This window comes from Zootermopsis nevadensis, unplaced genomic scaffold (assembly GCF_977971745.1).
Source record: "Zootermopsis nevadensis isolate Lab colony 2312 unplaced genomic scaffold, Znev_1.0 Znev_ptg000024l, whole genome shotgun sequence".
NCBI classification, from domain to species: domain Eukaryota; kingdom Metazoa; phylum Arthropoda; class Insecta; order Blattodea; family Termopsidae; genus Zootermopsis; species Zootermopsis nevadensis.
The window spans coordinates 17,025,772-17,039,904 of NW_028259156.1; the positions used below are offsets into that span (position 1 = coordinate 17,025,772).

The 14,133-nt window shown below is 37.0% G+C and overlaps 1 protein-coding gene and 1 long non-coding RNA gene across 7 annotated transcripts in view; one reads left to right on the forward strand and one right to left on the reverse strand.

Moving 5' to 3' along the window:
- LOC110832028 (uncharacterized) overlaps positions 1-14,133 on the reverse strand; it is a 226,817-nt gene that overhangs the window by 108,811 nt on the left and 103,873 nt on the right. For all 3 annotated transcript variants that reach the window (XR_002543800.2, XR_015537017.1, XR_015537016.1), the window contains exon 3: positions 4,964-5,117. This is a non-coding gene — a long non-coding RNA (uncharacterized LOC110832028). The remainder of the gene's footprint in view (positions 1-4,963; positions 5,118-14,133) is intronic.
- Positions 1-14,133, forward strand: part of LOC110832032 (paired box protein Pax-6) — a 106,146-nt gene that overhangs the window by 48,414 nt on the left and 43,599 nt on the right. The window contains exon 1 of one of the 4 annotated variants that reach the window (XM_087355555.1): positions 557-1,855. The exons of 2 other annotated variants lie outside the window; for them this stretch is intronic. In XM_087355555.1, the coding sequence (XP_087211681.1) occupies positions 1,669-1,855 (187 nt within the window). In that variant the 5' untranslated portion in view covers positions 557-1,668. Of the gene's footprint in view, positions 1-556; positions 1,856-14,133 lie in introns of those variants that run through there. One more of the 4 variants, XM_087355553.1, reaches the window with a different exon arrangement.

A 14,133-nucleotide genomic window follows, 5' to 3' on the forward strand; every position in this document is an offset into this window, starting at 1 on the left:
ATATTTAAGAAATAAAAAAATTTATGAGGAAAAAAAAAATCATTTATTCCAGAAACTGACTTTTGGATGTTTGAACTACGCAACCTTGTTCCTTGTCAGCAAAATGAGTTTATTTGTTCCAAGTCCAGGGTCACACATTACCAGTCACCTATTGTGAAGCAGCTACAGAAATTTACGTATGACAGTATTTATTGTCTCTAATACCGTAGCCATTTTGACATTTATCATTTGTGTGTTAAGTCTGTTTGTTACAAGAAAAAAGAATTCGAGAATCACATTTTGTTTAGAAATTCTTTTCTTGTCTGTCCCTCAAACTAGTATATGACATCCCTCACAAACTTCCAGCCTCCAAATTAAGTGAGACCAATTATGGAATGAAAAGAAGAAGAAGAAGAAGAAGAAATATGTTGAGTAGCCATGCTTTTTTCCAGCCCTCCCCTTGTCTCCCACCTCCCACATCTTTGTAAGCTACTCCGCAAAGCCTGCCTCTCCGCTGGGCTTTAAGCAGAATGACCCAACCGAAGCCCAGACGCTTCGCCCCACCAACTCCGGAGTTTGCGCTCTTAACTGTGACTACTCTTATGCGTCTGACTGCTCAGTGTGTGGGTAAGCTTACACGGCACCTGATCCAACGTGGAGTGCTTGGCAGATAATTGGAAGTGTTCCTACAATGACATTCAATGGACGCAATGCGTGTTTCGCTTGTTACCTACATCACGACTTTTTCTGCGAGAGTGGACTTTTGTACGCCGAAAAGTGGTGTGTAACTGATTAAACAAATTGTGCTTCAGAACGACTGATAAAAGTTATCATACAAGGAAGGAAAAAAGGATTTTCAGTGAAAATTCTGCGCTTGGAATATTATAAAAGTGGTTTTTTAAAAGTAGACGAGGGTTACTGTAAAAAAAATACGACGAAATGGAGACATTATCTGGAACAATTAATTTTTCTGCGGGCTCTCGCGACGTAAAAACATTTGGCGAACATTTCGATTCTTAGAAATCACTGCTACACGAAGCATCGTGGGTTCATGAGCGTAATACACAAAGTGCAATGAACAACTTTAAGCCTACGAAGGTTTACTGATTTACAGCGGCGTTAATTACGCACTGTAGTTATAAAGAGACATATTTTCAAATGTGTATCAATAGACTTTAACGAAAGGCTAAGAATTATAACCTATAAATTACCACGTTTTTTTTTACAAATAGGTTTGTGCTTGCGTTCACGTGTCAGTTGGCTCACAGAATAAATCATTTCAATATTTTAATTCTTAACAAGAACAATTTAATTCGTAGAGAAATCAGCGAACTTCGGAATGGAGTGCAAACCACATCACGGAACTTTAAAATGTTGGTGAATGATCAAGATGCTGCAATCTTGTATCTGTAAAACATTTCTTAAATATTCGCAAATAATTAACTGTATCAGAAGAGACAGACGATCGAAGATTTCGAATATCAATTGTTAACAGTTCAGAGGCAACAATTAAATAGTTTTAATCGTTTCAGTAGGTTAATCATTGTATATACACCAAAACATTTCACTCCCTTACTAAATATGTCGGTTGCATAAATTTCGCCGGACTCAAACGAGGAACAGTTCCTGAGAGAAGCAAAAGTTTGTTGTGATTGTTCATTCCCGTCGGAAGTGCTGGAGACAGGTAACATGTTAATATCCGCAAGCAATCTTCCCAGCTCTGGAGTCGGTCACGTTAACTGCAATTTCGCGAGTTCAGTGTGCTGCGGTACTAGTCACCCTCTGTGGGGGAAGATGGACTTGCCACCGGGAAGTATGCTTACCACCAACAGCGGCAGTAACTCCAGCAACGTGTTACCGGCCATGCCGTGCACAGGTATGACACTGCACTAATGGCACTAATAGTGGCCACTTAGGATAGGTCTGCTTCGTAACAGTCCCTCACTCTGCTACTGCATTTGGCGTGCATTTGGGTCAAGGTCCTGAATTTTCATGTCACGCTGAATAAAAACTCAAATGGTAGGTAGACGAATTATTTGTAATAAAATTTACAAACTTAAATGATAAAATGGACCTGAATTTTGGATTATGGCCCTGAAGACGGAGGCAATAAATCTATCGAATGTTTCTGGTAAGCACATACAAGCGAACCTAGCCTAATGTCAAATTTTACTTGTTTTTCTTCAGGATGCTGTCATATTTTGTCCGTTGGGAATGAAAATTCACTAAAATAAATTCAAATTTTCATCTAAACATCGGTACAGTCGAAACTTGACTTATAAAGCAGCGTTATACTGGACAAAATTGCTTCAGATAAAGAGACACAATAAAACTATAAAGTGAGAAACTTCCGAAAATATTAAATGAAATATAGCACAGGTTTCTTCAAATCATTGTTTCATCGAAGTAAACTTAATTAACGTAACATATTAATCAACTATCTGATGACAAAGTTGATAAACCAGTCTTGTTGGTTGAACAGAAAATATGCCGGTAAGACGTACAAGGAAAAAGTGGTCTGTGCACAAAAATACATTTTGGACCTAGCAACCGGAACATAAGAACAAGCCGATCACGAATCATGCGGGCTACATAATGAACATGAACGAGAAAGGGGTTATAAAATCACTAAAACAATTTTTTAAAGACTTAAACCTCTTTACCGACCCACAGGCCGATATAAGATATTATTTTGAGCGCAAATCTTAATATCCACATTCTTCAATTTAATGCAGTTCTTTTCCTCTTATGTAAGGATTACCGCTAAGTTATATGATAAGACAAAGCCCTGGCTATTGCCAATATTCTTAGAATTGCATATTTATAAATGTATTAATATTTTTAGTGTTTTATGCTTTATAAATTTTATGGCATTTAATTTGAGAACGCCGGTAGTTTTAAGAATATATAGACTTTTAAGGAACTGAATTCTACCTTTGCATTTGCACAGAACAAACTTGTTTCAAATTGTAGAAATTTGAGTAAAATAATTCTCAAGATTCTTGGACCTCAACTGCCAGCCTCTTGTCCAGTGGATCCCAGGAGATCATTTCAGAGAGAAAAAGAGGCAGGGATATTATTCAGTTATCTGATAATCTCCAAGAGATAATGTTATGGTCTAATTTCGTATGGAGATAAGACCCCGATTCCACTCCACGTAAACCCTAGGACTTAATTATTCCTACTTTGGCGATTTGGTACAGAAATAACTTCACTCTCATTTAAGACAACAGTTCGGGTTCTGGTTCATTTAATAACACTTCATTAACCTGACAGGTTTTATAATATCATTTGATAGGATATTTGATTCTAATGGATGTCATCGGGGTTTATTTTAAAGCATTGTCTTTGTCGGACACAGGAAAGCGAGACAAAATTTCAGAAATGATAACCGTTATCCAAATTAAGATTCGAACCCATTACTTCCGAAATATGTGGCAGAAGTATATTTACGGCATAATAGGTTGTAGAATTATCATCAGTTGCTTTAAAAAAAATTCCTTATGTAAGTAAAATCAAGGGCTACCTCATTTCAAACTCCAAAACGTAGCATTTCTGCGAGTAGCAAAAACCTCTCATCACGCGTTACCAAGTACTTTTTACAACGCCTTTGAAGTGGCTGCTTAGAAAAGGAATTGAATCACGGATACAGACTGACAACCGGATGGGTTGGTTTAGTATGAATATTCAGGCGTCTAATGCTGTATTTTTCTCTCTTAACATTATTTCGCTAACCTCTCCGGTTCCCCTTTTTACTCTGTAATTCTATGTCATACACGTAACATTAATTATATACAGTATTACTCCCTCTCACCCCTGGGAGAAAGTTCTGACGGAAGTGTTTTAAATTAAAAACGTTCAATTTCATATAAACACTATATGTAACTGTACTTAGGTCTGTTCTGTGAAATTAAACATTAGCACTTATCTTGATCATTACTATTAGCTTATCAACGCAAAAATGTCTTAATATCAAGCTGAGATTTTCACTTTGCAGAATATTTGCACACAATAGAAATGATATTGATAATTGAGATGATTTATGTAATTATAAAAACAAAGCCCATTTAGCAACGAGTAAAAATTCGGTACAGTCGGCCTGTTGAACTCTGCTGTATACCTACGAACGAGTTTCCAAATTGAATAATTTAAATTGTATATCTGCAGTATAATTAATAAAGTAATATGAATTTTACATATGAAGTTCCTCATTACGTAGTTCACTTACATTTTTCCTCATGTGCCCAAACAAACCACAATTCATACGCATAAGAAACGACTATGGTTTCGTAACTGTTTGATGTAGGAGCCTATACACACACACAAAGGACAAAGAACGAGCCTGGCAAATACGTGTACTCCATTCGAGTTAAGCAGTAAACAGTTGACGCAACATAGAGAAGAGATAAATTTCGAATAAACAAGACAATATCTCAACACAAATAAAACAAAATAATTTTTATTCAACGACTTTTCCAAGCGTTGTCCAGAATTTAGAACAGTCATCGGAATTTTATTAAAAATCAGCAACAACATCGGAATCTGCGTGTAAGGACCATAAAATCACAGTAAACGATTACTACACACAATTTATAAGATGCAAATTTTACTGCAGAATGCGGTAAGCAAGTTTTCTTTGAGTACAAGACCGGTGTTCGTTAGGTTGGGTTACTGGCCAGTGAGGGGAAATGAAACTGAAAAAGGAAAAGTTAGTTCGCTTAAGCAAAGTAAAATAAATTGCGGAAAGAACAGATTAGCTCAGATTTATCGGAACACAAGCCCATAAACGAGATAAAGGAAGACTACGTAGAGGACACCCGGGTTCACAGACGTGCGATATAAGACTGAAAAATAAACGAAGGTTGAAATGCGAATGTGTGTAGGATATGAAACTACGAGTACGTATCGAGGTTTAATGGCGATGATAATGTTTATGGTGTTAATAATGCTACTAACAACAGCTGGATAAATGCCACCGACTCACCAGTTGGTTTCCAGCTCCAGTCGTGGGTGCGCCCAGTTGTCCACTTCCCTTTCTTTGGCTCGCTCACATTTCAGGTTTTCTAGTCGAGAAATGGCCTATTACCGTCTATCTTCTCTTCTGTCTGTCAGTTAGTGGAACCGTGAGTATTTATGTCCTGTGAAAGGAGACAAATCAATAATTAACTTTATATGTTACAACTTCTTTTAGAATCGTTACTATCGCAATAAAACCTTACAAACAAGAATGTTAAATGGGATATGCCCATGGAATGAATCACTATAACAAATAAAGTAAGAATGCTGACAGAGAAGGGGAACGGCACTTCTGTATTATACGAGGGCTGTTCGAGAAGTTGTTCTCGGGAGGTACATCGAAATGGGGGTGTCAGGTATCATAACTTCGAGAGCAAATCGTACTTGTCACAGAGTGTTTTGTCAAGCGAACAGTCACCATAATATCGAGCCAAGCATTCAGTATGATGGATAAACCACATATTTATTCTTTCTTATTAGCACAACGACTAAATATAACAACATACAGCATACCACTCAGCGTTACGAACTAAAGGAATTTTTATTTAATTTTAAATTACTGAAAATAATAAACTCATATTACGTTGTGAAATTGGCCTCTTTGTCATTTCGTAACTAATATTAATATAACATTGAAGTTATTAAAAATGAGGAACATTTAAACCGCAAATTGTAAATTTTCACAACCAAGTACTGAATTACAAATATTTTTATATGACGAATACAGGAAATCCGTTAGTTAGTACTACAAGACTTTAATTCTCAAGAAACAGATCTAAAACTTCTTGACGATGGTGAAGAGTCAATTGAATAAAAATTTACTTGGATATTATCCATCGTCTAGTAATAAAACGTAAAACGACGTTTCGGAGATGAGGCTCTATCTCCGTCTTCAGGTTCCTACTCAGTTGGGCCCACTAGATAGAGCTAATCCCTATCTCCGGAGATAGGGATTAGCTCTATCCAAGTAAATTTTTATTCAATTGACTCAAGAAACAGGATTCAGAAATAGATGAAATCAACAAAAACAGATGTTACTGTGAAGAAAACAAGTTATCTGATGTGGAAGTAGAGTAAATTCCCGAAACGTCGTGTGAATCAAATATATTTGTTAACGGAAACGTTCCAACATGAATACGGTGAAGTAAAGTGCTTAATGATCTATGAAATGTTCTTAGAAATTTTGGAAAGACAGAGCATTTCGAAAATAAAATAAATCATGAAAATAGGATGTGTGCTGTTCTTTCGTCACTCAAACTGTTTATCAGTGGATGCATCAAACAGTCAAACAACGAATTTAGTGACGAAACTTTCTACGAGTTTCCCAATTTATCAATGTCTCTAATTACTGAAGATAAATGTTGTGAGCTAATTGAGGTCGTAGTTTATTCTTTGCCATTTGAATGACACACGGGAAACTTTCACACAAAGTCTAGCCAGTTCATTATGGGTCATCTTGAAACATTTATGAGTGCTCTCATTTGAAAGCGTTATGTCCGACAATAGAAACAATTTCTAATAAACCACAGTTCTAATAACATGTTTCAGTTAATGCTAATGGCAGTTAAAATTGCCCAACTCTTTACATACTCCAGTCACTTTCCTTTTACTACTAATTGGTTTTCGGAATGATATTTATCTCTGTATTTTCAATGTAAGTTTGACATCGCTGTGTTTCTGAAGTAACAACGTACAGAACTACAGCTGCGGACAATCCAAGATTTATCTTCTATCAAGCAACACATTACGAATTAATGTTGTATGTTTGTCATTCATTTTATCCCTGCGTCCAGTGTCATCCGTTTCTCCTTCTCTGACCTGACTCGTAAGCGACCAAACCGATTTTTACATTAAACAAGCAGTTCGTGTCGTCTTGCTGCTTAGCAACCGTTAATGAATAAAGCGATTTCTGTTCTGCGTGTGGGAGATTTTGCATCTAATTCGAGGCACGGATGCGTGTCCACGTTTTCTGTATTGTGTCATCTTTTGTAACAAAGTCATTACGAAGGAACTACTTTCGGTTTAAGGAACTCTACTGAATGTTTACATGTATTACGATATTAAATCTGATCATTAAGATAATAGAACAGCCATTTGTTAAACACTCTGCACATTTTTAGACGTTAATAATTCCTTTTTCATTCAGAAACAAATAGTACCTAATTAATTTTGCGAAAAGGAGAGAACACATCACATTCAGTTTGTTTCTTTATAGACCTTTGAAATACCTTTTCGGAAGATGGATTATGGACCTGAATTTATTCGTCTTGTTCGCTTATCGACAGAATAGACGAGACACCAAAGCCATCACGTGCCCTTAAGATATAATTATCTATTAAGAAAGTTAATGGTAGTCGACGATTCAATAAAAATTTTCATTGCCTTCTTCCTAAGGAATACACGAATCCAGAAGGCACTGGGGAGACAGATGGAATGTCAGGTGTCCGATTTGGGTGAAGAACGGACAAGTTATAAATTTCAGGAACCGAGAAAATAATTCCTGGAAGATTCTCACAAATAAGTGTTTCATTTTTAATAATTTACACTTCTGGTTTTCAATTCTGATATAAGCTCGAGGGCTTAAGTGTTAAATTTGAGGTAATTGATAATATTACAGTTATAAGTTTTTTTACATATTCTCCTATCCTGGTCCGAGTCGGTAACATTCTACCAGACTACACAGCGCAGTATCCCAGAGAATATCTTCATATATGAATGATCATCAACAACCGGTGGTCCACCGACCACGCTCTGGGAACCTTTACTATATGGATACACCAAGAGACACGAGTGCAAAGAACTTACGAGATTATGAAGTAGATCAAACCAGATGAGGACTGAAGCAAATAAGCTTTTATCACAACTATGAGGAATATGACATTTATCTAACTGCTTAATATTAACTGTGGGTTGCTCTGGAAAATTGGACAATACAATTTTTCGTAACTTATTTTAAGAGTTTCTAATTTTCCGGGCAGCATTGAGAACTACAAATACCTTTTCCACACATTAGGGCAAAGAGCTTAATGTTGCTGATTCAGAAAAGCAATTCTTCACAGTAATACCCTATTATAATAAACACGTGTGGCTAACCCTGCCTGTATCATTGTTATAATAAGCGATGACTATAGGAATGTTACGGTTTATTAAACCGATGGATGATATTCCAAAACTGGCACAATGAATCAGCTAAATCAGGGGTTCGTAAAGTGTTATACAGCTACCGAACTTAGTGTCTGGTATTACCTTCGTTATTTTACAACGGAAAGGCATGAAAATAAATGAACTCTGCGTAAAATTCGAAGTGGGACTTATGTTGCTTTTACTTGCAAAAAATTCCAAACATTTCACGGAAAAAATTCTAGAAATGTAGAATTTATGCCGAAGAGGACCATTAAAATCTTCAGGCAGAAAATCCTGTCTCTGGGCAGATCTTCCGAATGCGAAAAAAGTGTGATAACCACTCACTCATACCTTTCGGATACTAATAAATATAACTTTAGTGCTAGCTTCCTTGGACAGCTTGCATTAGTGAAACATATGCACAATTACTTTTTTGTAACTGCTAACATAGAATCAAACATATTTCACACATCCAACAATTTCACATGTACGTCATGTAACCTACGTATTATCACTTTACGGAAATTAAAAGTACACGACTAAGCTTATAAACATTCCCCAATTTGTTTAAAGGCCGTGATGACGGTGAATAAACAGGCCTGCATACTTGATAACATACGCCATTCTTCCCTTACAAATAATAAAACCAAGCTAAAAGTAAGTGAAACACAAGTCGAACACTGATACGAGTCTCAAGTTGAGTAAGCACGGATTATACAGGGACCTTTCAGCACTTTGAAACGGATGCAGGTGCTCCAAAAATGGTGGCTAAATAGGTGACAGACACAAAATTATTTTTCAGCTACTCGTGTACTGCTGCAGTCAAACAAAAATAACCCCCCCACCCCCCAATCTGTGCCTTCAGATTTATCTTCCACTTTTGTGTAACCATAGAACGGTATTAGTGTTGCTACTCCATAGCGTAGCTCTCTCATTGTAACGCTACGCTTACCTGAACACTAAATTTATAGCAATGACCAGGGACCGGTATACGCTCTATACGAGAGCCAACACAACAAAACAAAAAGATACGTACACAATTTCAGCGTAAAATTAATTACGCGCCTTTAAAATTTCGTTCAAACCAGGAAGACCCTACACTTCAATTTATGCAGCACTTACGTTCCTACAAAACGCAGGGTAGACAAAAAACATCTTTAAATAAATTCTGTGTTAAAAATTATTAGTAAATATACCGATGTTTCAGATGTTATTCCTGCCTCCATGATCAGGGCGTTGAGTAATAAAGGAGGCAGCGAGTACTTATACATTTTGCCTGTTTCTGGGCTGAGATATGAACCTCTTACCTTCGGAAAACGAATGCGAAACGCTAACCAACCACTCAAGCACTGGAAATGAAGCATGAAAGTCAGCTTCAAAACAGGAAGAAGCCACATGGACAAAGATGATCAAATATGTTATTAATTTACTAATACTGGGGCTTTATAAACACGTTTATAAAGTATACTAATGGAATGGGTTTAAGCTGTCTTATTCTACTGTTGATCGCATGAGATCAAGTCCCCACGTGGAGAATTATGACGGACGTGATAAAGTGAAGAGGTGGAGAGGAGAAGATGGACCAATACAGGGATTGTTACCGGAAATTAAAACTCCATAGACCTATGAATTAAAAAATGCGATAATCTGGATATGTCTTTACTGTAGTCGACAATAACAACAAAAAATCTCAGACCTTGAAGTTTCAAGAAACAAATTTGAGATTCGGACATCACTGTCTCACGAAAGATCATAACATCAACCAAAGACAGATAGACCTAAATTAATTAATGTATTGTATAATGAAAGTTTTCAAGATTTTCTTCAGTCCCTTAAATATCTCAACATAGGGTATACACGCAAAGTGACTTTATGGAGCAGAGTCCTAGAGAAACTGCCAGATGCCCAGATAGTCAAGAAATCCCCAAGTGATGTTTACGAGAGCCTGCCATCCTCAAGCAGATGAATCCAGTGTTCATCCTCTTACCCTATTCATTTATATCCTTTGCAATGCTGCTGCTAATTTTCAGAATCCAACTTACTAGTAAAACTTTGCAGTTGTGTTAAAGTTTATGATGGAAGATAAAATGGAATGACTGAAATGATGAACAGTCTTTAAAGATATTTATGTCTCGGTAGGAATATTTTTAAAACAATTTTTGAGAAGATGCAGGAAATGAAACATAAAATTAAGGTGAAGGAAGAGGGCCTGTAGCATTTGTTTTATTATTTCAGCCCTTTATTTTACATGTTAACCATTAAAACTAAAACAACATTTAATGAAAAGTCCTTAAACCACTGCGTAAACATTCGTTTTGAATGTAGTGCAGCTCCATGGTTACAACGGGAACATGTTTCGTACACTCGCAAAAAAAACAACAACTTAGAAACATTTAATTACCTTACATGTACACAACGATTCTCAGTTTAATTTCGCATGTCAGTCCCAAGCATGTGATCCCAAAAAAAAATGTTTTAAGGTCCTTGTTCCACGTGCCGCTCTCGATTTTACGAAGATCGCCTTTATTTGTCACGAGTGCATTTTCTCGGGCCAGAGCACTTCTCGTGTGAGCTCAGCTGTGCGCCCTGAAACACGGGGGGAGGGTGGAAATAATAGCAGAATTGTACGGACAAGCCCGAGAGTAAGGAAGACAATCGAATGCCTACGAGTGTCAACAGCAGGGGGCCGTGGTAGTACACAAGGTAGGCCATGCAATAATCTGTTACTTCCAGACCATGGCTAATTGTGATAATGCTTATATTCGTTGCCCCGGACCACCGTGCTTGGGGGTATTTACTGCAGTGGCAGTCTTTACGCCTGACTCTCTAATTCGATAAACGGGGCAGAGTCCCCCGGGCAGATCATTCTGCTGTCTTATTATGGGAGTGATTGAAACTCATCCGCGGGTCTTTGTTGCCACAGGTGTAGAACTGAGAAGATAAACACACCACAGAGACATCTACCTCCTCTCTTCATTCTTGCTGTGATGGGAACAAGTTCGGATTCGGATGCAGGCATAGGCCTGCATCCGAATCGAACACATCGAAGTATGGAGTCACGCCCATCCGAACAAGTATGACACGAGAAAAATATACAAATGTTTAAATGGAAAAATCAAAGGAAGAGAACGCTTGATAGACCTAGATGTAGGTGGGAGGATGATATTCAGGTTCAGGTAAAGGCGGAGAAATGGTTGACTTGCTTAGTCACTGTCAGCGTATAAATAAGAAGTCTGCTCCATGGCGTTAAACAGGTAGGAGTATACAGTATAATACGAACACGAATATTAGAAAAATATTATTTGCAGATAACATAGATTCAAAGGGCTTATGACAAGTTAAAATGGCAGGATTTTGTGGATACAACTATGAAGCTTCGTGTTCCATACAGAATCTGAGCGATTGTATCTATCTGCATCACAGTGTATTTTACATTCAAGTAAAAACTGTGAAAACGTCCTACCGTACAGATTGGTTGAATCCTGCGTTATTTAATAGTGTCATTTCAGCTTCAGAGTTTATTATATACTACAACGATAATCAAAGCTGAGTTAGACGGCTTGAAATGAGTCTGCACCGTGTGTTGTCTGGGCATTTGTCTATAACAACTGGGAAAAACTGCGAAGAATTTGTCTCGATAGTTGGTAACTCGTACGAGATTCGAACTAGGTACTTCCCGAATAAACCTTTTGTGGGTTATTTATGTGATCCTTATGTTTTTATAATTTCTTTCCGGGTTAAAACTTGTGTAGGCGTACTCCTACAGCCCCACTTTAAATCCTAATACAGGAACGTGGGTGGGAGTTAGTCTATATTGAAACGTCGGAATTGAGTGGTTAGAACTCGTATTACTTATTCGGGAGGTCCGCCCTTCAAATGTCGACCCAGAGACCATACTAGTATTTTTTCCGGTTTTATAAATAAAATTTTAGACAATGCACTGAGTCAGACCACACTGCCGTCTAGTTCACTTCCCACATCCATTAATCGTCATATCATTTGACACTATATGCCCTCATCTATTGAAAACGTCGTTAAATAAGCGGTACATAAAACATAATATAGATAAATTATATCGTATTCTTTCTGTATTAAAATTCCGGATGTTTATTGAAGATTTCGTGGAAAATCACTGATTCGATAGTTAGCATCAACCGAGATTCGATCTAGGTGCTTTCCAAATTAAGTCTAGTCCTCTGCTAACGAAGAAGTTACGTTCCATTACGTATATGATCCTCCGATCCAAGTTTTAGTTTCCGAAGAGGTTCAACAGTTAATAAAAGGTCATCAAAGAGTCTTACAATATCTACAGTCCAGTAGGAAAATGACATTTGGAAAGTGCAGCTAGAGAAATATCTGAACGAGGGAATTGTAAACATTTCATTTTTTCTAGGAATAAGCAGAAAAGAACAGGTTCATTATTTCTTCGTAATTACCCATAATTACTTTTGTAACGGTCCGATGTAATTGCTTTCTATATTCTCTGACAATATTTAGTAATCAATTATATTTCTTGCAGCAATGTCAAAATATCAGTTACATTTTCTCTCAGTGTACACATTTTGTTACGTCAATAATTATCTGCTACACGCAATGTTCAAAATACATTGCTTGATGACCAAGGCAAGAATGATGAGATGGGCGGGTCATGTGGCACGTATAATGAAACTGAATAGTCTAATGTTTTCAAGATTTTATCAGAATAGAGACTATTTAGAAACAAAGCGGACGATCCTAAAATCTATCTAAATGAACCAAGAAGTGAGGGTTTGGACTAGATTAAACCGGCAAATGGTAGGTTTTTTTCTCACGAAATGAATAAAATTAACTCAGTACTGGGAGGATGTACCTGCTTATTTATCAGTCCTCTTGAATAGGATTTTCTATTGTGCTTCTCCTCTAAATGCTCCTTGTGCATTTAGTTACTATTTGATCTATCAGTTCAACGTAACCTCCGTTTCAAATATATCACAAATCTAAATTAACATATTACAATTTTATGAGAAATGCTGATAGTGGAAAACGACGATAAGACTTTCGTTAAAAAGTTTCTTTACTCTAAATCCAATCTGATTTTTTTTTTCGTATTTGTTTGAACGGCTATTAATTAATGAAGATTCCGCGATTCAGTTTATACCTCAATTTAACTAGCGTTCAGCTGCAAGCTTCGGGTTTCAGAAGCCAAAAAGTAGTGGCGTGTCTTTCTTAAATGATTTGGACAGTCCCTAGCTGGCTAGTTAGAACTACACAATTACTATATCTACCAGAATACACGCATCTTTTTCCCCATTCAGCGCTAATTTGTTGACGACATGAAATATGGCTTCGACGGGTGAACTCCAGGGATACGTGATATAAATTCTCAGTGGACTTTCCCCAGCATTAATAACGCAATTGTGTCCATGCATTCCTATGCAAATACTAGTAAGAATTATGGACTAACTACTGGACAACTACCAAAAACAAGCAACTGGTGGGTCGGTGGCCACGTAGGGCCAGCAATTTGACTAAAACGACGACGACCATTCTCAAAATTAGGGAACATGAGAACTGAAAAACACAGAACAAATTCGTCTAGCCAGATTGATTAAAAACTCCTACTAAATACTATTAATTTTGTTCGGTGAACTTTTCATCATTTCTCATTAAATTCCTACTAAAAATATTATTCCCGTTTTCTACGGCAGAGAAGACATTTCGAAAGTTCAGTTCAGTTTCTAGTGATAAAATTCTTTGCCTTTTATGAAACCTGAAGTAATCACAAAAACCCACCACTGACTCCTATCCTGAGCCATATTAATCCAATCAACTCTATTTCCTTTACATCCATTTTAACACTGCTCTTCCGAGTGGTTCTTATTTCAAGGCTTTCCAATCGAAAATGTGTATTCACTCATCTCCTCCGCCATACGTGCTACATTTACAGCCAATCTCACCCCCCTTCATTCTATCATCCCAATAATATTTGGTAAAGAGCATAAACCTCGGAGCTGCTCATTATGAAGCTTTCTCTTC